At 41.6% G+C, this 26,383-nt stretch overlaps 3 protein-coding genes across 3 annotated transcripts; all 3 read left to right on the top strand.

The window, feature by feature from the left end:
• The first annotated feature begins 1,386 nt into the window (after nucleotides 1–1,386).
• Nucleotides 1,387–2,605, top strand: LOC142957674 (uncharacterized). The gene is made up of 2 exons (XM_076099625.1): nucleotides 1,387–1,395; nucleotides 1,700–2,605. The coding sequence occupies exons 1-2, from the start codon at nucleotides 1,387–1,389 to the stop codon at nucleotides 2,603–2,605; spliced, it is 915 nt and encodes a 304-aa protein (XP_075955740.1).
• Nucleotides 2,606–8,684: 6,079 nt separating this feature from the next.
• On the top strand, nucleotides 8,685–13,021 carry LOC142957286 (uncharacterized). Its single transcript, XM_076098986.1, has 3 exons — nucleotides 8,685–8,901; nucleotides 10,655–10,656; nucleotides 12,173–13,021. The coding sequence occupies exons 1-3, from the start codon at nucleotides 8,698–8,700 to the stop codon at nucleotides 12,849–12,851; spliced, it is 885 nt and encodes a 294-aa protein (XP_075955101.1). The 5' UTR covers nucleotides 8,685–8,697; the 3' UTR covers nucleotides 12,852–13,021.
• Nucleotides 13,022–18,643: 5,622 nt separating this feature from the next.
• Nucleotides 18,644–21,876, top strand: LOC142957344 (uncharacterized). The gene is made up of 3 exons (XM_076099093.1): nucleotides 18,644–18,847; nucleotides 20,152–20,153; nucleotides 21,028–21,876. The coding sequence occupies exons 1-3, from the start codon at nucleotides 18,644–18,646 to the stop codon at nucleotides 21,704–21,706; spliced, it is 885 nt and encodes a 294-aa protein (XP_075955208.1). The 3' UTR covers nucleotides 21,707–21,876.
• The last annotated feature ends 4,507 nt before the right edge of the window (nucleotides 21,877–26,383 follow it).

Here is a 26,383-nt window from a genome sequence, read left to right as displayed (position 1 = left end):
TGTATGGTCTTTTACAATGCATTATATTCAACACAGTCTCGCGGCAGTTCATAAGTTAGTCACAAAATGCAATATAGTAAAAAACTTGTTTTTTTCCAGAGCCAAATTGCTTTACATAAGTAAAGTTAGGTTTAGGCAACAAAACAACTTAGTTAGGATTTGGAAAATTCATCATAGATATGAAAACGAACATAACCGTCACGAATGTTATGTTTGGGCAACAAAACCACACAGTTAGGTTTAGAAAGACCTACCGATAGATTTAATCATTAGCTTTCTAGCCTGTTTGACACTGGCACACTACTAAACTCAGTTTTTATAAACAATCCCCAAATTCAGCTTATAACAGGTTAATACCAAAAACATGACTCTGTTCATTCATTAAACTGACTTTAGCTCACACAGAAAGGTACCCGATGGCCTTTTAGTTTAGCTAGCAGAATGTTTTTGATTTTCAGCTAAGATCAAATTGTATGTATTTGTATGTTACAGCTACAAGTAAAGCTTTTCTCTATAGTGTAATATTATTGTCTTATTAACAGGGTTTATGGTCAGTTTACTTGTTGGAAATATGAAAATCGGTTGAAATCAACCCCGCCTCTCTGTTGCGTACACAGCGTTCGTGACGGTCTTCCTAAACCTAACTGTGTGGTTTAGTTGCCCAGACCTAACATTGATGATGGTCTTTCTAAACCACACAGTTAGGTTTAGAAAGACCTTTGTAACATTGCTCAAAGTGTCTTCATTCGGACAGCAGACTTTTTTTAAAGGTGTTTCAGTGACTTCACTGCTTTATTATCAACCCGTGTACAATAATATATGATGGTGTTTGAGGAAACTTCCGTGAACCAAAAGCATTAAACTTCTTTATGGCCTATTTATGAGAGAAGCTTATACATTTGGATTCACTAGATGGTATTGCATTGAATATAAACTGAATTGGAATCCAAAATGTACAGGTTGTACTTATTTCATGCAAGACCAGTGCAATCAGCAGGGCAAGGCCTTTTTGGCCTTACAGTGAAAACATATTACCATAACTCCCTCTAGTGGTTGAAACACGCATCGGCTTTAGTCCGATATTGTAGGTTGAAAGTTCTCATAGCTCGAACGATTTAATGACTTACAAGCGGACAGCCGTTAATGTAGTAAAGCAATACAAATTTTTACGAATTACGAAGAGGCCCTCGAGTGACCCGCGCTTAGTTATTTTGGAAACGTTATCTACATTTGTTTTGCAAAATGCAACTGTAATAAAAGACAATACTGTTTGTCTTTGTGTTCGTACGAAGTTATTTGTGTTTTTATGACAGAAACGAGAACTTTACCTTTGATGAAATACGTCAAATCATTAGTTCATAATTTAAGGTTACAGATTACAGATTTATGGGGAAAGTGAAGGCATCGAAGAAAAGTGATTAAAACATTGCTGAGTCATTCTATAAACATCAGACTTCAAGATGAAATCAGATTATATGGAAGCGGGCCGCACCGAACCACTGAAAGAGTGTTATGGAAACCACAGGACGCACTAACAAGCCACCAAGCTGATCATCTTGTTAGTTGGTTTTCACCATTAACAAACACCCGTGGGACTTGTCGCGATTCAACCTCATTTATTCTGCCTGTATGTCTGACATGCGTCTTCCCTTTGGAGGTTTAAAACGCTTAAATTCAGAGCATCGCTCGTCTTTAAAAGCGACCAGTCGTCTCCGTCTTCTGGCGGAGCGCCAGGATGCTTCTCAACGGCACCATCTCTCTGTCGGTGGACTTCGACACCTCGGAGGACTACCTTATCTTCGCCTTCCACATCCTATTCGCCACGAGCGCCGTGCTGATCGCTGGCTCGGTGGTGGTCGGCATCTCCTCCACGCGCTCCCTGCGGGGCCAGAACCGCTTCGTGTTCATGCTGAACACGAGCGTCAGCGACACGCTGACCGGCTTCTCGGTCTACTACCTCGGCCTCTTCGACGTCCAAGAGGGCTACCCGTCCAGAAACGGGACGTACTATATCCTGCCCTCGTTCCTCGGCGTCAACGTGCTGACCTTCCTCTTCGCCCAGTTCGACCGCTACTTCGCCGTGTGCTACCCGTTCTTTTACAACCGTTACGTCACGAGAGACGCGGTCATCGGCATCTGCGCGTTCTGCTGGATCTACACGTACTCCATCCTCACCGTGCAAAACATGGTGCCCATCTCGAAGGCGGCTCAGATAAACGCGTTTGGCGTGATGACCCTGCAGATCATAGTTTTCGTCAAAGTGCTGATGACGATCAAGCTGTACATCATAGCCAGGAGCCACCTGGTGAGGGAGGCGCCGAGCGCGGAGCGCGAAAACAAGATTGAGTCGCTGCGCATCATCGTGTTCGTGGTCATCTGCTTCCTGGCCCTGTGGTGTCCGTCCTTCGTCAATATAATCGTGAGGCAGCTGACGCGGAAAGGCCTGAGGTTCAGGAACGAGGCCACCAATCTGTTCGCCAGCATGGCGCGCCTTAACGCGCTCGTGACCCCGGCTGTGTACATCTGGGGCAGCCCGGCGCTGCGGGAGGCCGTGTGGAGGACGGTGTGGCGGAGGGTGTGCCCCTGCCGCCGGAGGGCGAGGTGAGAGAGACAGTCGTGTCTGCGGGGTTTAGCTGCAACCAGCGCGTTACGCACCGTGTTGAATGAAAGGTCTATTTGTTCTGTGTGTCCAATTTTATTATGCAAGACACTAACGTTAACTGTCTCTGTCCACCACCCTGTCACTCTTTTTTTCAGAATTGGCTTTCACTTTCATGGCGTGACGGAACGTTGATAACGAAGCAGCCATCATCATAAGGAGAAGGGGTTAAATGGCCAAATCGCGCGGCCGACGTGAGAATGGCTCTCTTTCATCCCGTTTTTAAAAAATGACTGAAACAGAAAACGAACCCTTTTGCGTGATTGATACAGGTGTGATAACAAAGGTGAAGATGGGTTTTTTGGGGGTTGAAGTGAGACCAATGAGTGCCGCATATTTGAGGTAATCCATGACCGTTTGGGGCTAAGAACACTTATTTCTGACATTTTTATTTGGAAACGATGTTTTTTTTGTTATAAGAAACACACCTGTTATATTTGTCATAAACGCTTTCAACAGGATACAATTAAACTTGTGGATATATTTTATTTAAACAACTGCCTCTGTTGCTTATCTTGATTGTGTGTGTTTTTATGTTCGGGGAAACTCGTCTCCGTTGCAGGTTATGTCAGTTATGTCCCCTGTATTCAGTGTCTACTATACTGTCTTACTTTTTCTTTAAAGCTGGCATTTGTTCATGCAACTTCCCATCACGGGTGAAACTGTTGAAATAAACATGTTTAATTCATCGCATGCAGTAGCTACAGGCCCTCAGTTCACATTGGAAATTTCAATAAAACACAACTGTTCAATGATGCCCGATCACATTGGCAGTACGATTTGTGAAATTCAGCATATACCATAATATAACAGACGGGATTTACCAACCAGGAGAAAGGGAAATCTGAGCAATATTAAAATGTTTTAACCGGACCCACTCCTTCCCTTCAGGCAGGTTCATGTGTCTTTGTGGAGGCCTCTGGTTACCGACAATGTGCATGTAAACATGACTGTACTGAAATAATATGTTCAGCTGTGATTAAGGCTCAGGCGTACTTCTGCTTCCCTGTGGCTCAGCTGGAGCGTTTGGAATATTCTATAGGTGCGTCGTGACCGCTGTCCACGGTGCTGATCCCGGATCAGGGAGCATTCCCGAATGTTTGGAACCGCAGTGGCTGAAGTTTTCTTGGTTTATTCTGTTTGGTCACATTCTGGACTTGTGTCATTCCGTCCCTGCATAGCAATGGCGGTTGTGTCGTCTCTATCTGTGCGCGAGCCCTTCTCTCATGGAAGTGGAAAAACGTCGCGGAGCAAAATCTGCTGCGCGCGACAGACAAAAGGTTGGTTGAACCAACAACTTTAAGGGGAAAATCTACTTGGTTTTGAATTGTGGAGTGTTTAGACTTGACAGATTCGTTCGTTTCAGTCGCTGTAGCTCTGCAGGTTATGTGAACACAACTGTATTTGAAACACATTACGCATTCAATGACCTGTTAAATGTATTGTTACAGACAAACGAGCGAACTGAACGGCAGCATTACGGGCCTTTTTCCACGGCAGGTATTTCCATTTTAAGGGCCATGGTATTGTGCTGGCTTGTGGATTTTTTTTTTTTGGCCTACCCTGTCTCCTTCAAAAAATACGTCCATATGCTACTCATTTACAGTTCATTTACAACATCAAATTTCTGTAGGAGAAAACGTTATGTCGCCTGGATTAGTATTTGTGGTCAATGTGACGAAACGCTGTTAATTAACAACAAGTTGCAAAATGTTGATATAGATTCAGCAAAAAGCAACAGATCTTAATTTGTGTGCATTATCGAATGGTCAATTGGATGGTTTATGATAATGATTTGTGTGCGGTACATACATGTTGCACTTAATAATAACAATAATGATAATTATCTGCACAATAATAACTCCTCTGCACAAATATTTCTCCTTAACAGCGATTTACTGCACTTCATTTGGTAATTCATTCAAATATATGAATTATTATTCAGTCAATTATTATTAAACAAATAAATAATCACAATGATCATTTATGCAGCCTGTCCGTTTTACAAAGGTGTGGCTAATCTGTGTCCTAGAAATAAGTTTTATACCAATTTTTTTCCCAACTTGTAGATAAACCTGCTGCCTGGATGTGTTCAGGCAACGTTTTTCGAGCAAATTCAGATACACACATCGTGCTGGACCTAAAATTGACAATTTTTCAGTTAAAAGTTCTAATTACTGTCTTTGCTTTCATATCTATTATTTTTTTATTTTGTTTTATATGTCTTACATCTTGTTTTTTTTCATTTTACAAAGTGAACCAAAACACAACGAGAAAGATCTTGGGTATATAGATAATAAAGAGAGTAAATATTAAACCAAATTCAAACCATACCTCATGCTAAGTTATTCAACTCGCCTTGGTGTATAATATGTGCTCAACTTGCTGGTTAGTCCGTCACCCTATATATCATCTTTGTAACATACAGTTATATAAATAAAGTTATTAGTATTATTATTATTATGGCATGCTGCGGTTGCGTGGTGGCTGAACGGCCCTGATGAAGGTCATGAAGAGGGTCAAAGTTGAAGGTGCTAAGCTATGACCAAGTCATATGTCCCAATCTTTGAATGCTGCTCAAAGTATGAGCAGTGCGTATACTTTGGAAAGGCATCTGCAGTGCTAGTGCATGTTGTTTGGGAACACTCAGCAGCTATGACTTTAAAGCACCACATCCATCAACCATCAGTGACTGGGAGGATGAGATATGAAAGTCACACGAGACACATTTTTGGTGTCTCTTGGTGACTCCACTACGAGGAACTACAAAAGTACCAAAGCATACACTCAGCATACAGAATGACATGGCGACGGTGTTTGTGTGATTACTCTCACTGCCGGAACTCTGCATTGAGTTGAAATTTCAACCAAACTGTCTGCTATAGTTAGCGAGATAGCTGGTTAGTTAGTAACCAAATGAATGGTTCTTGACTTCATTAATTATTGTCGGAGAGTCATTTCAAAAACACCGGGGACCGACAGCAGCTCCTCACAGCTCCAAAAAACTTCACCGTACATTTCCAAACTTATTATTATCAAATTCTTTGGATAAACAGATCACATGCTGGGAACCTAAGTTGATATTTTTTCCCCTAAGAAAGTATTCAAAAGTTTGTTTCTGTTGTTGTTTTTTGCAGGTAAAGCATGATAGAGATGGCGACTGTAAGCAAAAGGTAACATTCTTCTCTAAAATGGAAGTAACATTAGAAAATGACGCAATGCACCCTACTTCAGGCAAAAGATACGGTGAATATGTTGCAAATCCCTTAATCGGTATGTTTAATCAAGTTACCACACAGCAAATGTGGGAGCAAGTAGCACAGAAAAACTGTAGAGGGGAGGAATGGGGGCAGGGGTCAAAAGGGGCAGCACCTCATGGTTTTCTGCAACAGCCTATGGGCATATACCTCTTTAGCCCGAGCGAGCCCTAGCCCTATTTTTAGGCCTCTGCTCGAAAATTGCATACCCATACTAAAAAGACTTTCATTCTGTAACTACAAGGTCTATTTGAATAATATTTTGATGCTAGAATACAGGTAACACTTGTGAGATGTGTTGAGACATGAAAATATTGTGTATATGTTACTGGTTAATAGTGAATGAAGATGGTACGCAGCTCAAATTGAAAAAGTTTCAGGTTCGCCTGAAAAAAAAGCACTGACAGCATGAATATATTTTTTTAATGATGCAGGTGTAAGCTAAAAACTCTCCCAAATCATAGCACAACCTGTTTACAGTACCACAAACAAATTTTACTTCGATTGAGTGAAGCAAGCCAGCATAAATGAGGTCTGAGTCAAGCCAAATTCTAATTTTTGGAACCAGCTGTTGCGCTGCTCTATTCAAATTGTATATACTATATAACTATATATTAACTATATATTCACTTGTCTTATCAATAAGAGTGTTCAATAATCCTAATAAAGCAGTTTGGCATCATTTTTAGTCATTTTCAGCCATTTTCAGCTGTCATATCTCTCATCCATAAAATATTCTCCTCTCAGTCCGTGTCTCTTTAAGCCTTTGTAAGGCCTGTGATTGGCGGATTTCATCAGCTGACACCTTGTTGAATGCGGAAGAGCCTAACAAAGGCAGTAGGCACGTTATTTAGAAGATTGACAGCATTTTAGGGTACTTCTCAAGTCTCTTAAGTGTCGTTTCCTCGCTCCTCGATCCTCGCTTGAACCGGAAGTTGTTTCTGCGCCGCCATATTGACGGCCGTCCCAAAGCTCTTATGTAGCTCTGAGGAACGAGGATCGAGGATGGAGGAGGGACCTCGGAGGAGCCATGAGCGAGGAACCATGAGAACAGACTTCCAAGAAGTCTTTTAACGGCCGACACGCCCCCTCATTGTTCATCAGTTATGTGATTGGACGCTGCAGCTGATCTGACTGACTGACTGGAGTTTAACACCAGAGTGACGACGGATCACAGAATAAACTCAAGCTTTATATTTGATTGGGTTTCTGATTCACCATCTGGTTTAAATAAATGTTCATTGTAGTCTGAACAACAAAACGACCACAAACAACTTTCTTCATTTGTTAGAAAGATTTATGTTTTCATGATCTGATGTTTCCCTCAATACATTTTATTATGAATACAATTAAAGTCAGAGAGAGCTGGAGAGACTAAACACTTTTTTACATCATTCCTGAGTGTTTGATGAGTTTTATCATTTAAGAGAAACAATAATCATATTCTGGGTTATTTAATGACGCCACAGTCACAATTTCAAAACGTACAGATGCAAATAATTCATAAATAAGACGATCGCATTCCGCCGGTAGAAATGGATCCTGTGCTTATAAACAGAACACAGAACACAGTTTGTTAACAGACTACAGAGAGAAACACCTCTACAGTGGTGATTACTGTGTCTTTATTAGTTATTAGTATTATTAGTTACTATTATTAAGTACAGTGATCATGTGAACAGACACAAACTTATCAAAAGTCTCTCCAGCTGTTAAAGCCGACTGACAGCTGATCCAGCTGTGATCATCAGCCACCGTCATCAGAAACAGACGTCGCTTCACGTGATGCAACTGAGGAAAGGACGTCTCATGTATCTTAAAACATATTTCCTCGTTCCTCTCTCCTCGCATGGTTTCCTCCATGCATCCCTGGTTGGAGGGACTAAGATGCAAGGAAAGGACGCAAGTGAGGGAAACGGGGATGCAATTAAGAGACTTGAGAAGTACCCATAGCCACTAAAAATCTCGATATGCTTGGCACAACCCACATGTCTAAATTCATTGGTCCAGTTGACTGAATGCTGGCCATTTAGTCCCAGAACCTCCCAGAGACGCCATTTTCACACGGGCAGACAGCAGGACGGAGGGTCTATATTCTGGCGCGGATTTGAATGGATTAGCTGCGTTTTTCCTCACGAAAATCACCAAAAGGTAAGCTGAGTTCCAATTATTTTTCTGTGGAGTGGTACTGTTGTTCGTTGGCTTTGTTTATGTAACTTTTGAACGGTTTTACGTAGTGGAATTTGAACAGCGCCAATCGACGCGGGGTGGAAACGTAGTCCTTTGTCATGTATCAATCCGCCATGATCGCTGCCAGCTTTGTGATGAGAGATGCAAACGGAGAGCATAGTTGGCCGATCTTTGGCGAAAAATACGTGATATTGTGGTAAATCTTCTAGATATGATATTAGTTCATATATAATTGTGTTTGCAGTGTGTAAAATGGCTGGTATGATGATTTTGCCCAGACTTTTGTTGTTAATTCGGTATATAATATGTGTGGAGGATTAATTATATTTGTTTATGAAAAGTGCATTCTACGACACGGTACCACACTAAACGGTCTCGCTCAAACCCCAAATGGGGCTCGGTCGGGCTAAAGGGGTAATTAAAATGAGCTTAAATGTCTGTCATTATTTAAAAAGTGTAAGCTTAAACATTGATATTAAAATTGAGATGAGGTCATGCCTCATGGGGTGAAAAAACAGTTCAGTTCACATGGGCAGTGGCTTCACAACCAGCTATAAAAGGACGTTAAATACAAAACGCATTTTTGGAACAATGCTCCTCCCCAATATCACAGACTCTGGAGGAGTTCCTCTCTCGGTGAACTTCGACAGTCCTGAGGATTTTCTCATTTTTGGTTTTCACATCGTCTTCGCTACAACCGTCGTTCTGCTAGCCGGTCCCGTGGTCGTCGCCATCTTGGCCACCAGAGCCCTCCGCCTCCAGAACCGGTTCATTTTCATGCTGAACACCAGTATTGCTGACACTCTGGTCGGGGTTTCTGTGTATTATCTCGATCTGTTCGATGTCAGCGAGAGATATCCGTCCAGAAATGGAACTCGCAACTTGGTACCGTCTCTCCTCCGGGTGAACGTGATGACATTTCTATTCGCACAGTTTGACCGGTACTCGATATCACTCATTCACCTGTCTGTAACAGACTTACCTGTATAATTGCTTTGTATGGTATTTTACTATGCTTTATATTCAACACAGTCTCGCGGCAGTTCGTAAGTTTGTCACAAAATGCAATATACTAAAAAGCATGTTTTTTTCCAGAGCCAAATTGCTTTACATAAGTAAAGTTAGGTTTAGGCAACGAAACAACTGAGTTAGGTTTTGGAAAATTCATCATAGATATCAAAACGAACATAACCGTCACGAATGTTGTGTTTATGCAACAAAACCACACAGTTAGGTTTAGAAAGACCTTTGTAACATTGCTCAAAGTGTCTTCATTCAGATAGCAGACTTTTTTTAAAGGTGTTTCAGTGACTTCACTGCTTTATTATCAACCCGTGTATAATAATATATGATGGTGTTTGAGGAAACTTCCGTGAACCGAAAGCATTAAACTTTTTTATGGCCTATTTATGAGAGAAGCTTATACATTTGGATTCACTGGACAGCATTGCATTGAATATAAACTGAATTGGAATCCAAAATGTACAGGTTGTACTTATTTCATGCAAGACCAGTGATCACTGCAATCAGCAGGGCAAGGCCTTTTTGGCCTTACAGTGAAAACATAAACATCGAACAAAAAGTTTGGAAATTAGTGTTTGGTAGATTATTTCTATGTTGTAACAATGCTTCTTGGCAATAAATTGTATACCGTTGGAAAGCCTGTTTATTTACCTTTTAAACGGTGCCCCATTTGTCAGGAACATGCATTTCTGGGATGAGCAGCAGAGCTGAGTATGTGGGTTGTGCCCATGAAACATTTGCCAAATCTTCTCTGCCTTCTCTGTTCTTGGGATGGCATTCCACTCCTCAAGCAGTATTTGTCGCAAGTCAGCCAATGTGGTTGTGTTGGTCACTCTGGCACGAACAGCTGATCCCACAAGTGTTCAATTGGGTTGAGGCCAGGACTGTTGGCAGGCCATTCCATCCTCTCTACTCCCACATTCTGGAAGTAGTCTCTGATGAACCCCGCTCTGTGGGGGCGAGCGTTGTCATCTTGGAGGATGGAGTTCGGTCCCAGACTGGAGAAATGGGATTGCCACTGGTTGCAGAATCTTGCGTGCTGCTCGTGCCAGAGTGACCAACACAACGTTGGCTGACTTGCGACAAATCCTGCTTGAGGAGTGGAATGCCATCCCACAGCAGTGTGTGACCAGCATGAGGAGGAGGTGCCAGGCTGTTGTGGCTGTGTATGGTTCTTAAAATTGCCAATATGTCTTGTTTCTTCCTTGTTACTGATACACTTCAATCATCCAATCCACCAAACAACACCAAACAAGAGTCAATAGCAACAGCAGAATAAGCTGTTTAGCATTGACAGAGAAGATTTGGCAAATTTTTCATGGGCGCAACCCACATACTCAGCTCTGCTGCTCATCCCAGAAATGCATGTTCCTGACAAATGGGGCACCGTTTAAAAGGTAAATAAACTGGCTTTCTAACAGTATAAGATGTATTGCCAAGAATTATTGTTACAACAGAGAAATAATCTACCAAACACTAATTTCCGAACTTTTTGTTCGATGTTTATTACCATAACTCCCTCTAGTGGTTGAAACACGCATCGGCTTTAGTCCGATATTGTAGGTTGAAAGTTCTCATAGCTCGAACGATTTAATGACTTACAAGCGGACAGACATTAATGTATTTGATGATCAAATTGTACATTTTACTAAATGTTTTTATCTGAACCAAATCCTAATGTTAAAATGAAAAAATCATATACTAGAACTTTGAACTGTGTCACTACCTTGATTTATTCTGTGCAACTGTAAATATGATTGTTTGAAGACGATGGAACCTGTTTTTCATTATTGTTTAAAGGATGTTTGACATACTTCAGTTAGACGAGTAACATGAACTTGGTTGTTTCAAGGCAATCGTTTGCATGGTTTTATCAAGTAAATGATTTTAGTGTTCAAGTAAATACAACTGAGAAATATTAAGTAGCAGTAAATGTCACATAAGTTCGCCTGACTTAAATAAATGTGTTGCTTGGAATACACACAAAGTATATTTCACTTGAAATTATTTAGTTGTTTGAAATAGTAATTCTGAGTAGGCTTTACTAAGTCAAGAGTACATCTTAAGTAAAGTTTCAAGTACTCTTCACTCGTTTTTTTTAGTTACTGAAACTCAAGTGTAAGTGTACTACACTTAAAAAACATTTGTTAGTACAACATACAATACCTATCCAACAATACTTGAATGAAATGAGTACCTTACTTTACTTGCTTTTTTCAAGGCAATCGGTTTGCATGTTTTTTTAAGTAAGGTTAACTAATTAGATTTTACAGTGTAGTAAAGCAATAAAAAAGGAGGAGGATTTTCCGAAGAGGCCCTCAAGTGACCCGCACTTATTTATTTTGGAAACGTTATCTACATTTGTTTTGCAAAATGCAACTGTAATAAAAGACAATACTGTTTGTCTTTGTGTTCGTACGAAGTTATTTGTGTTTTTATGACAGAAACGAGAACTTTACCGTTGATGAAATACGTCAAATCATTAGTTCATAATTTAAGGTTACAGATTACAGATTTATGGGGAAAGTGAAGGCATCGAAGAAAAGTGGTTAAAACATTGCTGAGTCATTCTATAAACATCAGACTTCAAGATGAAATCAGATTATATAAACGGGCCGCACCGAACCACTGAAAGAGTGTTATGGAAACCACAGGACGCACTAACAAGCCACCAAGCTGATCATCTTGTTAGTTGGTTTTCACCATTAACAAACACCCGTGGGACTTGTCGCGATTCAGCCTCATATTTTCTGCCTGTATGTCTGACATGCGTCTGCCCTTTGGCTTAAATTCAGAGCATCGCTCGTCTTTAAAAGCGACCAGTCGTCTCCGTCTTCTGGCGGAGCGCCAGGATGCTTCTCAACGGCACCATCTGTCTGTCGGTGGACTTCGACACCTCGGAGGACTACCTTATCTTCGCCTTCCACATCCTATTCGCCACGAGCGCCGTGCTGATCGCTGGCTCGGTGGTGGTCGGCATCTCCTCCACGCGCTCCCTGCGGGGCCAGAACCGCTTCGTGTTCATGCTGAACACGAGCGTCAGCGACACGCTGACCGGCTTCTCGGTCTACTACCTCGGCCTCTTCGACGTCCAAGAGGGCTACCCGTCCAGAAACGGGACGTACTATATCCTGCCCTCGTTCCTCGGCGTCAACGTGCTGACCTTCCTCTTCGCCCAGTTCGACCGCTACTTCGCCGTGTGCTACCCGTTCTTTTACAACCGTTACGTCACGAGAGACGCGGTCATCGGCATCTGCGCGTTCTGCTGGATCTACACGTACTCCATCCTCACCATGCAAAACACGGTGCCCATCTCGAAGGCGGCTCAGATAAACGCGTTCCTCGTGATGACCCTGCAGATCATAGTTTTCGTCAAAGTGCTGATGACGATCAAGCTGTACATCATAGCCAGGAGCCACCTGGTGAGGGAGGCGCCGAGCGCGGAGCGCGAAAACAAGATTGAGTCGCTGCGCATCATCGTGTTCGTGGTCATCTGCTTCCTGGCCCTGTGGTGTCCGTCCTTCGTCAATATAATCGTGAGGCAGCTGACGCGGAAAGGCCTGAGGTTCAGGAACGAGGCCACCAATCTGTTCGCCAGCATGGCGCGCCTTAACGCGCTCGTGACCCCGGCTGTGTACATCTGGGGCAGCCCGGCGCTGCGGGAGGCCGTGTGGAGGACGGTGTGGCGGAGGGTGTGCCCCTGCCGCCGGAGGGCGAGGTGAGAGAGACAGTCGTGTCTGCGGGGTTTAGCTGCAACCAGCGCGTTACGCACCGTGTTGAATGAAAGGTCTATTTGTTCTGTTTGTCCAATTGTATTATGCAAGACACTAACGTTAACTGTCTCTGTCCACCACCCTGTCCCTCTTTTTTTCAGAATTGGCTTTCACTTTGATGGCGTGACGGAACGTTGATAACGAAGCAGCCATCATCATAAGGAGAAGGGGTTAAATGGCCAAATCGCGCGGCCGACGTGAGAATGGCTCTCTTTCATCCCGTTTTTAAAAACTGACTGAAACAGAAAACGAACCCTTTTGCGTGATTGATACAGGTGTGATAACAAAGGTGAAGATGGGTTTTTTGGGGGTTGAAGTGAGACCAATGAGTGCCGCATATTTGAGGTAATCCATGACCGTTTGGGGCTAAGAACACTTATTTCTGACATTTTTATTTGGAAACGATGTTTTTTTTGTTATAAGAAACACACCTGTTATATTTGTCATAAACGCTTTCAACAGGATACAATTAAACTTGTGGATATATTTAATCCATAATACCATAATATAACAGACGGGATTTTTTTTACCAACCAGGAGAAAGTGAAATCTGAGCAATATTAAAATGTTTTAACCGGACCCACTCCTTCCCTTCAGGCAGGTTCATGTGTCTTTGTGGAGGCCTCTGGTTACCGACAATGTGCATGTAAACATGACTGTACTGAAATAATATGTTCAGCTGTGATTAAGGCTCAGGCGTACTTCTGCTTCCCTGTGGCTCAGCTGGAGCGTTTGGAATATTCTATAGGTGCGTCGTGACCGCTGTCCACGGTGCTGATCCCGGATCAGGGAGCATTCCCGAATGTTTGGAACCGCAGTGGCTGAAGTTTTCTTGGTTTATTCTGTTTGGTCACATTCTGGACTTGTTTCATTCCGTCCCTGCATAGCAATGGCGGTTGTGTCGTCTCTATCTGTGCGCGAGCCCTTCTCTCATGGAAGTGGAAAAACGTCGCGGAGCAAAATCTGCTGCGCGCGACAGACAAAAGGTTGGTTGAACCAACAACTTTAAGGGGAAAATCTACTTGGTTTTGAATTGTGGAGTGTTTAGACTTGACAGATTCGTTCGTTTCAGTCGCTGTAGCTCTGCAGGTTATGTGAACACAACTGTATTTGAAACACATTTCGCATTCAATGACCTGTTAAATGTATTGTTACAGACAAACGAGCGAACTGAACGGCAGCATTACGGGCCTTTTTCCACGGCAGGTATTTCCATTTTCAGGGCCATGGTATTGTGCTGGCTTGTGGATTTTTTTTTTTGGCCTACCCTGTCTCCTTCAAAAAATACGTCCATATGCTACTCATTTACAGCTCATTTACAACATCAAAGTTCTGTAGGAGAAAACGTTATGTCGCCTGGATTAGTATTTGTGGTCAATGTGAGGAAACGCTGTTAATTAACAACAAGTTGCAAAATGTTGATATAGATTCAGCAAAAAGCAACAGATCTTAATTTGTGTGCATTATCGAATGGTCAATTGGATGGTTTATGCTAATGATTTGTGTGCGGTACATACATGTTGCACTTAATAATAACAATAATGATAATTATCTGCACAATAATAACTCCTCTGCACAAATATTTCTCCTTAACAGCGATTTACTGCACTTCATTTGGTAATTCATTCAAATATATGAATTATTATTCAGTCAATTATTATTAAACAAATAAATAATCACAATGATAATTTATGCAGCCTGTCCGTTTTACAAAGGTGTGGCTAATCTGTGTCCTAGAAATAAGTTTTATACCAATTTTTTTCCCAACTTGTAGATAAACCTGCTGCCTGGATGTGTTCAGGCAACGTTTTTCGAGCAAATTCAGATACACACATCGTGCTGGACCTAAAATTGACAATTTTTCAGTTAAAAGTTCTAATTACTGTCTTTGCTTTCATATCTATTATTTTTTTATTTTGTTTTATATGTCTTACATCTTGTTTTTTTTCATTTTACAAAGTGAACCAAAACACAACGAGAAAGATCTTGGGTATATAGATAATAAAGAGTAAATATTAAACCAAATTCAAACCATACCTCATGCTAAGTTATTCAACTCGCCTTGGTGTATAATATGTGCTCAACTTGCTGGTTAGTCCGTCACCCTATATATCATCTTTGTAACATACAGTTATATAAATAAAGTTATTAGTATTATTATTATTATGGCATGCTGCGGTTGCGTGGTGGCTGAACGGCCCTGATGAAGGTCATGAAGAGGGTCAAAGTTGAAGGTGCTAAGCTATGACCAAGTCATATGTCCCAATCTTTGAATGCTGCTCAAAGTATGAGCAGTGCGTATACTTTGGAAAGGCATCTGCAGTGCTAGTGCATGTTGTTTGGGAACACTCAGCAGCTATGACTTTAAAGTACCACATCCATCAACCATCAGTGACTGGGAGGATGAGATATGAAAGTCACACGAGACACATTTTTGGTGTCTCTTGGTGACTCCACTACGAGGAACTACAAAAGTACCAAAGCATACACTCAGCATACAGAATGACATGGCGACGGTGTTTGTGTGATTACTCTCACTGCCGGAACTCTGCATTGAGTTGAAATTTCAACCAAACTGTCTGCTATAGTTAGCGAGATAGCTGGTTAGTTAGTAACCAAATGAATGGTTCTTGACTTCATTAATTATTGTCGGAGAGTCATTTCAAAAACACCGGGGACCGACAGCAGCTCCTCACAGCTCCAAAAAACTTCACCGTACATTTCCAAACTTATTATTATCAAATTCTTTGGATAAACAGATCACATGCTGGGAATCTAAGTTGATATTTTTTCCCCTAAGAAAGTATTCAAAAGTTTGTTTCTGTTGTTGTTTTTTGCAGGTAAAGCATGATAGAGATGGCGACTGTAAGCAAAAGGTAACATTCTTCTCTAAAATGGAAGTAACATTAGAAAATGACGCAATGCACCCTACTTCAGGCAAAAGATACGGTGAATATGTTGCAAATCCCTTAATCGGTATGTTTAATCAAGTTACCACACAGCAAATGTGGGAGCAAGTAGCACAGAAAAACTGTAGAGGGGAGGAATGGGGGCAGGGGTCAAAAGGGGCAGCACCTCATGGTTTTCTGCAACAGCCTATGGGCATATACCTCTTTAGCCCGAGCGAGCCCTAGCCCTATTTTTAGGCCTCTGCTCGAAAATTGCATACCCATACTAAAAAGACTTTCATTCTGTAACTACAAGGTCTATTTGAATAATATTTTGATGCTAGAATACAGGTAACACTTGTGAGATGTGTTGAGACATGAAAATATTGTGTATATGTTACTGGTTAATAGTGAATGAAGATGGTACGCAGCTCAAATTGAAAAAGTTTCAGGTTCGCCTGAAAAAAAAGCACTGACAGCATGAATATATTTTTTTAATGATGCAGGTGTAAGCTAAAAACTCTCCCAAATCATAGCACAACCTGTTTACAGTACCACAAACAAATTTTACTTCGATTGAGTGAAGCAAGCCAGCATAAATGAGGTCTGAGTCAAGCCAAATTCTAATTTTTGGAACCAGCTGTTGCGCTGCTCTATTCAAATTGTATATACTATATAACTATATATTAACTATATATTCACTTGTCTTATCACTAAGAGTGTTCAATAATCCTAATAAAGCAGTTTGGCATCATTTTTAGTCATTTTCAGCCATTTTCAGCTGTCATATCTCTCATCCATAAAATATTCTCCTCTCAGTCCGTGTCTCTTTAAGCCTTTGTAAGGCCTGTGATTGGCGGATTTCATCATCTTACACCTTGTTGAATGCGGAAGAGCCTAACAAAAGCAGTAGGCACGTTATTTAGAAGATTGACAGCATTTTAGGGTACTTCTCAAGTCTCTTAAGTGTCGTTTCCTCGCTCCTCGATCCTCGCTTGAACCGGAAGTTGTTTCTGCGCCGCCATATTGACGGCCGTCCCAAAGCTCTTATGTAGCTCTGAGGAACGAGGATCGAGGATGGAGGAGGGACCTCGGAGGAGCCATGAGCGAGGAACCATGAGAACAGACTTCCAAGAAGTCTTTTAACGGCCGACACGCCCCCTCATTGTTCATCAGTTATGTGATTGGACGCTGCAGCTGATCTGACTGACTGACTGGAGTTTAACACCAGAGTGACGACGGATCACAGAATAAACTCAAGCTTTATATTTGATTAGGTTTCTGATTCACCGTCTGGTTTAAATAAATGTTCATTGTAGTCTGAACAACAAAACGACCACAAACAACTTTCTTCATTTATTAGAAAGATTTATGTTTTCATGATCTGATGTTTCCCTCAATACATTTTATTATGAATACAATTAAAGTCAGAGGGAGCTGGAGACACTAAACACTTTTTTACATCATTCCTGAGTGTTTGATGAGTTTTATCATTTAAGAGAAACAATAATCATATTCTGGGTTATTTAATGACGCCACAGTCACAATTTCAAAACGTACAGATGCAAATAATTCATAAATAAGACGATCGCATTCCGCCGGTAGAAATGGATCCTGTGCTTATAAACAGAACACAGAACACAGTTTGTTAACAGACTACAGAGAGAAACACCTCTACAGTGGTGATTACTGTGTCTTTATTAGTTATTAGTATTATTAGTTACTATTATTAAGTACAGTGATCATGTGAACAGACACAAACTTATCAAAAGTCTCTCCAGCTGTTAAAGCCGACTGACAGCTGATCCAGCTGTGATCATCAGCCACCGTCATCAGAAACAGACGTCGCTTCACGTGATGCAACTGAGGAAAGGACGTCTCATGTATCTGAAAACATATTTCCTCGTTCCTCTCTCCTCGCATGGTTTCCTCCATGCATCCCTGGTTGGAGGGACTAAGATGCAAGGAAAGGACGCAAGTGAGGGAAACGGGGATGCAATTAAGAGACTTGAGAAGTACCCATAGCCACTAAAAATCTCGATATGCTTGGCACAACCCACATGTCTAAATTCATTGGTCCAGTTGACTGAATGCTGGCCATTTAGTCCCAGAACCTCCCAGAGACGCCATTTTCACACGGGCAGACAGCAGGACGGAGGGTCTATATTCTGGCGCGGATTTGAATGGATTAGCTGCGTTTTTCCTCACGAAAATCACCAAAAGGTAAGCTGAGTTCCAATTATTTTTCTGTGGAGTGGTACTGTTGTTCGTTGGCTTTGTTTATGTAACTTTTGAACGGTTTTACGTAGTGGAATTTGAACAGCGCCAATCGACGCGGGGTGGAAACGTAGTCCTTTGTCATGTATCCATCCGCCATGATCGCTGCCAGCTTTGTGATGAGAGATGCAAACGGTGAGCATAGTTGGCCGATCTTTGGCGAAAAATACGTGATATTGTGGTAAATCTTCTAGATATGATATTAGTTCATATATAATTGTGTTTGCAGTGTGTAAAATGGCTGGTATGATGATTTTGCCCAGACTTTTGTTGTTAATTCGGTATATAATATGTGTGGAGGATTAATTATATTTGTTTATGAAAAGTGCATTCTACGACACGGTACCACACTAAACGGTCTCGCTCAAACCCCAAATGGGGCTCGGTCGGGCTAAAGGGGTGATTAAAATGAGCTTAAATGTCTGTCATTATTTAAAAAGTGTAAGCTTAAACATTGATATTAAAATTGAGATGAGGTCATGCCTCATGGGGTGAAAAAACAGTTCAGTTCACATGGGCAGTGGCTTCACAACCAGCTATAAAAGGACGTTAAATACAAAACGCATTTTTGGAACAATGCTCCTCCCCAATATCACAGACTCTGGAGGAGTTCCTCTCTCGGTGAACTTCGACAGTCCTGAGGATTTTCTCATTTTTGGTTTTCACATCGTCTTTGCTACAACCGTCGTTCTGCTAGCCGGTCCCGTGGTCGTCGCCATCTTGGCCACCAGAGCCCTCCGCCTCCAGAACCGGTTAATTTTCATGCTGAACACCAGTATTGCTGACACTCTGGTCGGGGTTTCTGTGTATTATCTCGGTCTGTTCGATGTCAGCGAGAGATATCCGTCCAGAAATGGAACTCGCAACTTGGTACCGTCTCTCCTCCGGGTGAACGTGATGACATTTCTATTCGCACAGTTTGACCGGTACTCGATATCACTCATTCACCTGTCTGTAACAGACTTACCTGTATATTTGCTTTGTATGGTATTTTACTATGCTTTATATTCAACACAGTCTCGCGGCAGTTCGTAAGTTTGTCACAAAATGCAATATACTAAAAAGCATGTTTTTTTCCAGAGCCAAATTGCTTTACATAAGTAAAGTTAGGTTTAGGCAACAAAACAACTGAGTTAGGTTTTGGAAAATTCATCATAGATATCAAAACGAACATAACCGTCACGAATGTTATGTTTGGGCAACAAAACCACACAGTTAGGTTTAGAAAGACCTACCGATAGATTTAATCATTAGCTTTCTAGCCTGTTTGACACTGGCACACTACTAAACTCAGTTTTTATAAACAATCCCCAAATTCAGCTTATAACAGGTTAATACCAAAAACATGACTCTGTTCGTTCATTAAACTGACTTTAGCTCACACAGAAAGGTACCCGATGGCCTTTTAGTTTAGCTAGCAGAATGTTTTTGATTTTCAGCTAAGATCAAATTCAATGTATTTGTATGTTACAGCTACAAGTAAGGATTTTCTCTGTAGTGTAATACTATTGTCTTATTAACAGGGTTTATGGTCAGTTTACTTGTTGGAAATATGAAAATCGGTTGAAGTCAAAACCGCCTCTCTGTTGCGTACACAGCGTTCGTGACAGTCTTCCTAAACCTAACTGTGTGGTTTAGTTGCCCAAACATAATGTTTGTGACGGTCTTCCTAAACCTAACTGTGGTTTTGTTGCCCAGACCTAACACTGATGATGGTCTTTCTAAACCACACAGTTAGGTTTAGAAAGACCTTTGTAACATTGCTCAAAGTGTCTTCATTCAGACAGCAGACTTTTTTTAAAGGTGTTTTAGTGACTTCACTGCTTTAGTATCAACCCCTGTACGTTAATATAGTGTTTGAGGAAACTTCCGTGAACCAAAAGCATTAAACTTCTTTATGGCCTATTTATGAGAGAAGCGTATAGTTTGGATTCACTAGATGGTATTGCATTGAATATAAACTGAATTGGAATCCAAAATGTACAGGTTGTACTTATTTCATGCAAGACCAGTGATCACTGCAATCAGCAGGGCAAGGCCTTTTTGGCCTTACAGTGAAAACATATTACCATATCTCCCTCTAGTGGTTGAAACACGCATCGGCTTTAGTCCGATATTGTAGGTTGAAAGTTCTCATAGCTCGAACGATTTAATGACTTACAAGCGGACAGCCGTTAATGTAGTAAAGCAATACAAATTTTTACTAATTACGAAGAGGCCCTCGAGTGACCCGCGCTTATTTATTTTGGAAACGTTATCTACATTTGTTTTGCAAAATGCAACTGTAATAAAAGACAATACTGTTTGTCTTTGTGTTCGTACGAAGTTATTTGTGTTTTTATGACAGAAACGAGAACTTTACCTTTGATGAAATACGTCAAATCATTAGTTCATAATTTAAGGTTACAGATTACAGATTTATGGGGAAAGTGAAGGCATCGAATAAAAGTGATTAAAACATTGCTGAGTCATTCTATAAACATCAGACTTCAAGATGAAATCAGATTATATGGAAGCGGGCCGCACCGAACCACTGAAAGAGTGTTATGGAAACCACAGGACGCACTAACAAGCCACCAAGCTGATCATCTTGTTAGTTGGTTTTCACCATTAACAAACACCCGTGGGACTTGTCGCGATTCAGCCTCATATTTTCTGCCTGTATGTCTGACATGCGTCTTCCCTTTGGAGGTTTAAAACGCTTAAATTCAGAGCATCGCTCGTCTTTAAAAGCGACCAGTCGTCTCCGTCTTCTGGCGGAGCGCCAGGATGCTTCTCAACGGCACCATCTCTCTGTCGGTGGACTTCGACACCTCGGAGGACTACCTTATCTTCGCCTTCCACATCTTATTCGCCACGAGCACCGTGCTGATCGCTGGCTCGGTGGTGGTCGGCATCTCCTCCACGCGCTCCCTGCGGGGCCAGAACCGCTTCGTGTTCATGCTGAACACGAGCGTCAGCGACACGCTGACCGGCTTCTCGGTCTACTACCTCGGCCTCTTCGACGTCCAAGAGGGCTACCCGTCCAGAAACGGGACGTACTATATCCTGCCCTCGTTCCTCGGCGTCAACGTGCTGACCTTCCTCTTCGCCCAGTTCGACCGCTACTTCGCCGTGTGCTACCCGTTCTTTTACAACCGTTACGTCACGAGAGCCGCGATCATCGGCATCTGCGTGTTCTGCTGGATCTACACGTACTCCATCCTCACCGTGCAGAACATGGTGCCCATCTCGAAGGCGGCTCAGATAAACGCGTTCCTCGTGATGACCCTGCAGATCATAGTTTTCGTCAAATTGCTGATGACGGTCAAGCTGTACATCATAGCCAGGAGCCACCTGGTGAGGGAGGCGCCGAGCGCGGAGCGCGAAAACAAGAAGGAGTCGCTGCGCATCATCGTGTTCGTGGTCATCTGCTTCCTGGCCCTGTGGTGTCCGTCCTTCGTCAATATAATCGTGAGGCAGCTGACGCGGAAAGGCCTGAGGTTCAGGAACGAGGCCACCAATCTGTTCGCCAGCATGGCGCGCCTTAACGCGCTCGTGACCCCGGCTGTGTACATCTGGGGCAGCCCGGCGCTGCGGGAGGCCGTGTGGAGGACGGTGTGGCGGAGGGTGTGCCCCTGCCGCCGGAGGGCGAGGTGAGAGAGACAGTCGTGTCTGCGGGGTTTAGCTGCAACCAGCGCGTTACGCACCGTGTTGAATGAAAGGTCTATTTGTTCTGTTTGTCCAATTGTATTATGCAAGACACTAACGTTAACTGTCTCTGTCCACCACCCTGTCCCTCTTTTTTTCAGAATTGGCTTTCACTTTGATGGCGTGACGGAACGTTGATAACGAAGCAGCCATCATCATAAGGAGAAGGGGTTAAATGGCCAAATCGCGCGGCCGACGTGAGAATGGCTCTCTTTCATCCCGTTTTTAAAAAATGACTGAAACAGAAAACGAACCCTTTTGCGTGATTGATACAGGTGTGATAACAAAGGTGAAGATGGGTTTTTTGGGGGTTGAAGTGAGACCAATGAGTGCCGCATATTTGAGGTAATCCATGACCGTTTGGGGCTAAGAACACTTATTTCTGACATTTTTATTTGGAAACGATGTTTTTTTTGTTATAAGAAACACACCTGTTATATTTGTCATAAACGCTTTCAACAGGATACAATTAAACTTGTGGATACATTTAATCCATAATACCATAATATAACAGACGGGATTTTTTTTACCAACCAGGAGAAAGTGAAATCTGAGCAATATTAAAATGTTTTAACCGGACCCACTCCTTCCCTTCATGCAGGTTCATGTGTCTTTGTGGAGGCCTCTGGTTACCGACAATGTGCATGTAAACATGACTGTAATGAAATAATATGTTCAGCTGTGATTAAGGCTCAGGCGTACTTCTGCTTCCCTGTGGCTCAGCTGGAGCGTTTGGAATATTCTATAGGTGCGTCGTGACCGCTGTCCACGGTGCTGATCCCGGATCAGGGAGCATTCCCGAATGTTTGGAACCGCAGTGGCTGAAGTTTTCTTGGTTTATTCTGTTTGGTCACATTCTGGACTTGTTTCATTCCGTCCCTGCATAGCAATGGCGGTTGTGTCGTCTCTATCTGTGCGCGAGCCCTTCTCTCATGGAAGTGGAAAAACGTCGCGGAGCAAAATCTGCTGCGCGCGACAGACAAAAGGTTGGTTGAACCAACAACTTTAAGGGGAAAATCTACTTGGTTTTGAATTGTGGAGTGTTTAGACTTGACAGATTCGTTCGTTTCAGTCGCTGTAGCTCTGCAGGTTATGTGAACACAACTGTATTTGAAACACATTACGCATTCAATGACCTGTTAAATGTATTGTTACAGACAAACGAGCGAACTGAACGGCAGCATTACGGGCCTTTTTCCACGGCAGGTATTTTCATTTTCAGGGCCATGGTATTGTGCTGGCTTGTGGATTTTTTTTTTTGGCCTACCCTGTCTCCTTCAAAAAATACGTCCATATGCTACTCATTTACAGCTCATTTACAACATCAAATTTCTGTAGGAGAAAACGTTATGTCGCCCGGATTAGTATTTGTGGTCAATGTGAGGAAACGCTGTTAATTAACAACAAGTTGCAAAATGTTGATATAGATTCAGCAAAAAGCAACAGATCTTAATTTGTGTGCATTATCGAATGGTCAATTGGATGGTTTATGCTAATGATTTGTGTGCGGTACATACATGTTGCACTTAATAATAACAATAATGATAATTATCTGCACAATAATAACTCCTCTGCACAAATATTTCTCCTTAACAGCGATTTACTGCACTTCATTTGGTAATTCATTCAAATATATGAATTATTATTCAGTCAATTATTATTAAACAAATAAATAATCACAATGATAATTTATGCAGCCTGTCCGTTTTACAAAGGTGTGGCTAATCTGTGTCCTAGAAATAAGTTTTATACCAATTTTTTTCCCAACTTGTAGATAAACCTGCTGCCTGGATGTGTTCAGGCAACGTTTTTCGAGCAAATTCAGATACACACATCGTGCTGGACCTAAAATTGACAATTTTTCAGTTAAAAGTTCTAATTACTGTCTTTGCTTTCATATCTATTATTTTTTTATTTTGTTTTATATGTCTTACATCTTGTTTTTTTTCATTTTACAAAGTGAACCAAAACACAACGAGAAAGATCTTGGGTATATAGATAATAAAGAGTAAATATTAAACCAAATTCAAACCATACCTCATGCTAAGTTATTCAACTCGCCTTGGTGTATAATATGTGCTCAACTTGCTGGTTAGTCCGTCACCCTATATATCATCTTTGTAACATACAGTTATATAAATAAAGTTATTAGTATTATTATTATTATGGCATGCTGCGGTTGCGTGGTGGCTGAACGGCCCTGATGAAGGTCATGAAGAGGGTCAAAGTTGAAGGTGCTAAGCTATGACCAAGTCATATGTCCCAATCTTTGAATGCTGCTCAAAGTATGAGCAGTGCGTATACTTTGGAAAGGCATCTGCAGTGCTAGTGCATGTTGTTTGGGAACACTCAGCAGCTATGACTTTAAAGTACCACATCCATCAACCATCAGTGACTGGGAGGATGAGATATGAAAGTCACACGAGACACATTTTTGGTGTCTCTTGGTGACTCCACTACGAGGAACTACAAAAGTACCAAAGCATACACTCAGCATACAGAATGACATGGCGACGGTGTTTGTGTGATTACTCTCACTGCCGGAACTCTGCATTGAGTTGAAATTTCAACCAAACTGTCTGCTATAGTTAGCGAGATAGCTGGTTAGTTAGTAACCAAATGAATGGTTCTTGACTTCATTAATTATTGTCGGAGAGTCATTTCAAAAACACCGGGGACCGACAGCAGCTCCTCACAGCTCCAAAAAACTTCACCGTACATTTCCAAACTTATTATTATCAAATTCTTTGGATAAACAGATCACATGCTGGGTATCTAAGTTGATATTTTTTCCCCTAAGAAAGTATTCAAAAGTTTGTTTCTGTTGTTGTTTTTTGCAGGTAAAGCATGATAGAGATGGCGACTGTAAGCAAAAGGTAACATTCTTCTCTAAAATGGAAGTAACATTAGAAAATGACGCAATGCACCCTACTTCAGGCAAAAGATACGGTGAATATGTTGCAAATCCCTTAATCGGTATGTTTAATCAAGTTACCACACAGCAAATGTGGGAGCAAGTAGCACAGAAAAACTGTAGAGGGGAGGAATGGGGGCAGGGGTCAAAAGGGGCAGCACCTCATGGTTTTCTGCAACAGCCTATGGGCATATACCTCTTTAGCCCGAGCGAGCCCTAGCCCTATTTTTAGGCCTCTGCTCGAAAATTGCATACCCATACTAAAAAGACTTTCATTCTGTAACTACAAGGTCTATTTGAATAATATTTTGATGCTAGAATACAGGTAACACTTGTGAGATGTGTTGAGACATGAAAATATTGTGTATATGTTACTGGTTAATAGTGAATGAAGATGGTACGCAGCTCAAATTGAAAAAGTTTCAGGTTCGCCTGAAAAAAAAGCACTGACAGCATGAATATATTTTTTTAATGATGCAGGTGTAAGCTAAAAACTCTCCCAAATCATAGCACAACCTGTTTACAGTACCACAAACAAATTTTACTTCGATTGAGTGAAGCAAGCCAGCATAAATGAGGTCTGAGTCAAGCCAAATTCTAATTTTTGGAACCAGCTGTTGCGCTGCTCTATTCAAATTGTATATACTATATAACTATATATTAACTATATATTCACTTGTCTTATCACTAAGAGTGTTCAATAATCCTAATAAAGCAGTTTGGCATCATTTTTAGTCATTTTCAGCCATTTTCAGCTGTCATATCTCTCATCCATAAAATATTCTCCTCTCAGTCCGTGTCTCTTTAAGCCTTTGTAAGGCCTGTGATTGGCGGATTTCATCATCTGACACCTTGTTGAATGCGGAAGAGCCTAACAAAAGCAGTAGGCACGTTATTTAGAAGATTGACAGCATTTTAGGGTACTTCTCAAGTCTCTTAAGTGTCGTTTCCTCGCTCCTCGATCCTCGCTTGAACCGGAAGTTGTTTCTGCGCCGCCATATTGACGGCCGTCCCAAAGCTCTTATGTAGCTCTGAGGAACGAGGATCGAGGATGGAGGAGGGACCTCGGAGGAGCCATGAGCGAGGAACCATGAGAACAGACTTCCAAGAAGTCTTTTAACGGCCGACACGCCCCCTCATTGTTCATCAGTTATGTGATTGGACGCTGCAGCTGATCTGACTGACTGACTGGAGTTTAACACCAGAGTGACGACGGATCACAGAATAAACTCAAGCTTTATATTTGATTAGGTTTCTGATTCACCATCTGGTTTAAATAAATGTTCATTGTAGTCTGAACAACAAAACGACCACAAACAACTTTCTTCATTTATTAGAAAGATTTATGTTTTCATGATCTGATGTTTCCCTCAATACATTTTATTATGAATACAATTAAAGTCAGAGGGAGCTGGAGACACTAAACACTTTTTTACATCATTCCTGAGTGTTTGATGAGTTTTATCATTTAAGAGAAACAATAATCATATTCTGGGTTATTTAATGACGCCACAGTCACAATTTCAAAACGTACAGATGCAAATAATTCATAAATAAGACGATCGCATTCCGCCGGTAGAAATGGATCCTGTGCTTATAAACAGAACACAGAACACAGTTTGTTAACAGACTACAGAGAGAAACACCTCTACAGTGGTGATTACTGTGTCTTTATTAGTTATTAGTATTATTAGTTACTATTATTAAGTACA

Source organism: Anarhichas minor, unplaced genomic scaffold (assembly GCF_050575085.1).
Source record: "Anarhichas minor isolate MPS153535 unplaced genomic scaffold, ASM5057508v1 ptg000025l, whole genome shotgun sequence".
Taxonomy (NCBI): Eukaryota; Metazoa; Chordata; class Actinopteri; order Perciformes; family Anarhichadidae; genus Anarhichas; species Anarhichas minor.
This window is presented reverse-complemented; position numbering and strand designations above follow the sequence as displayed.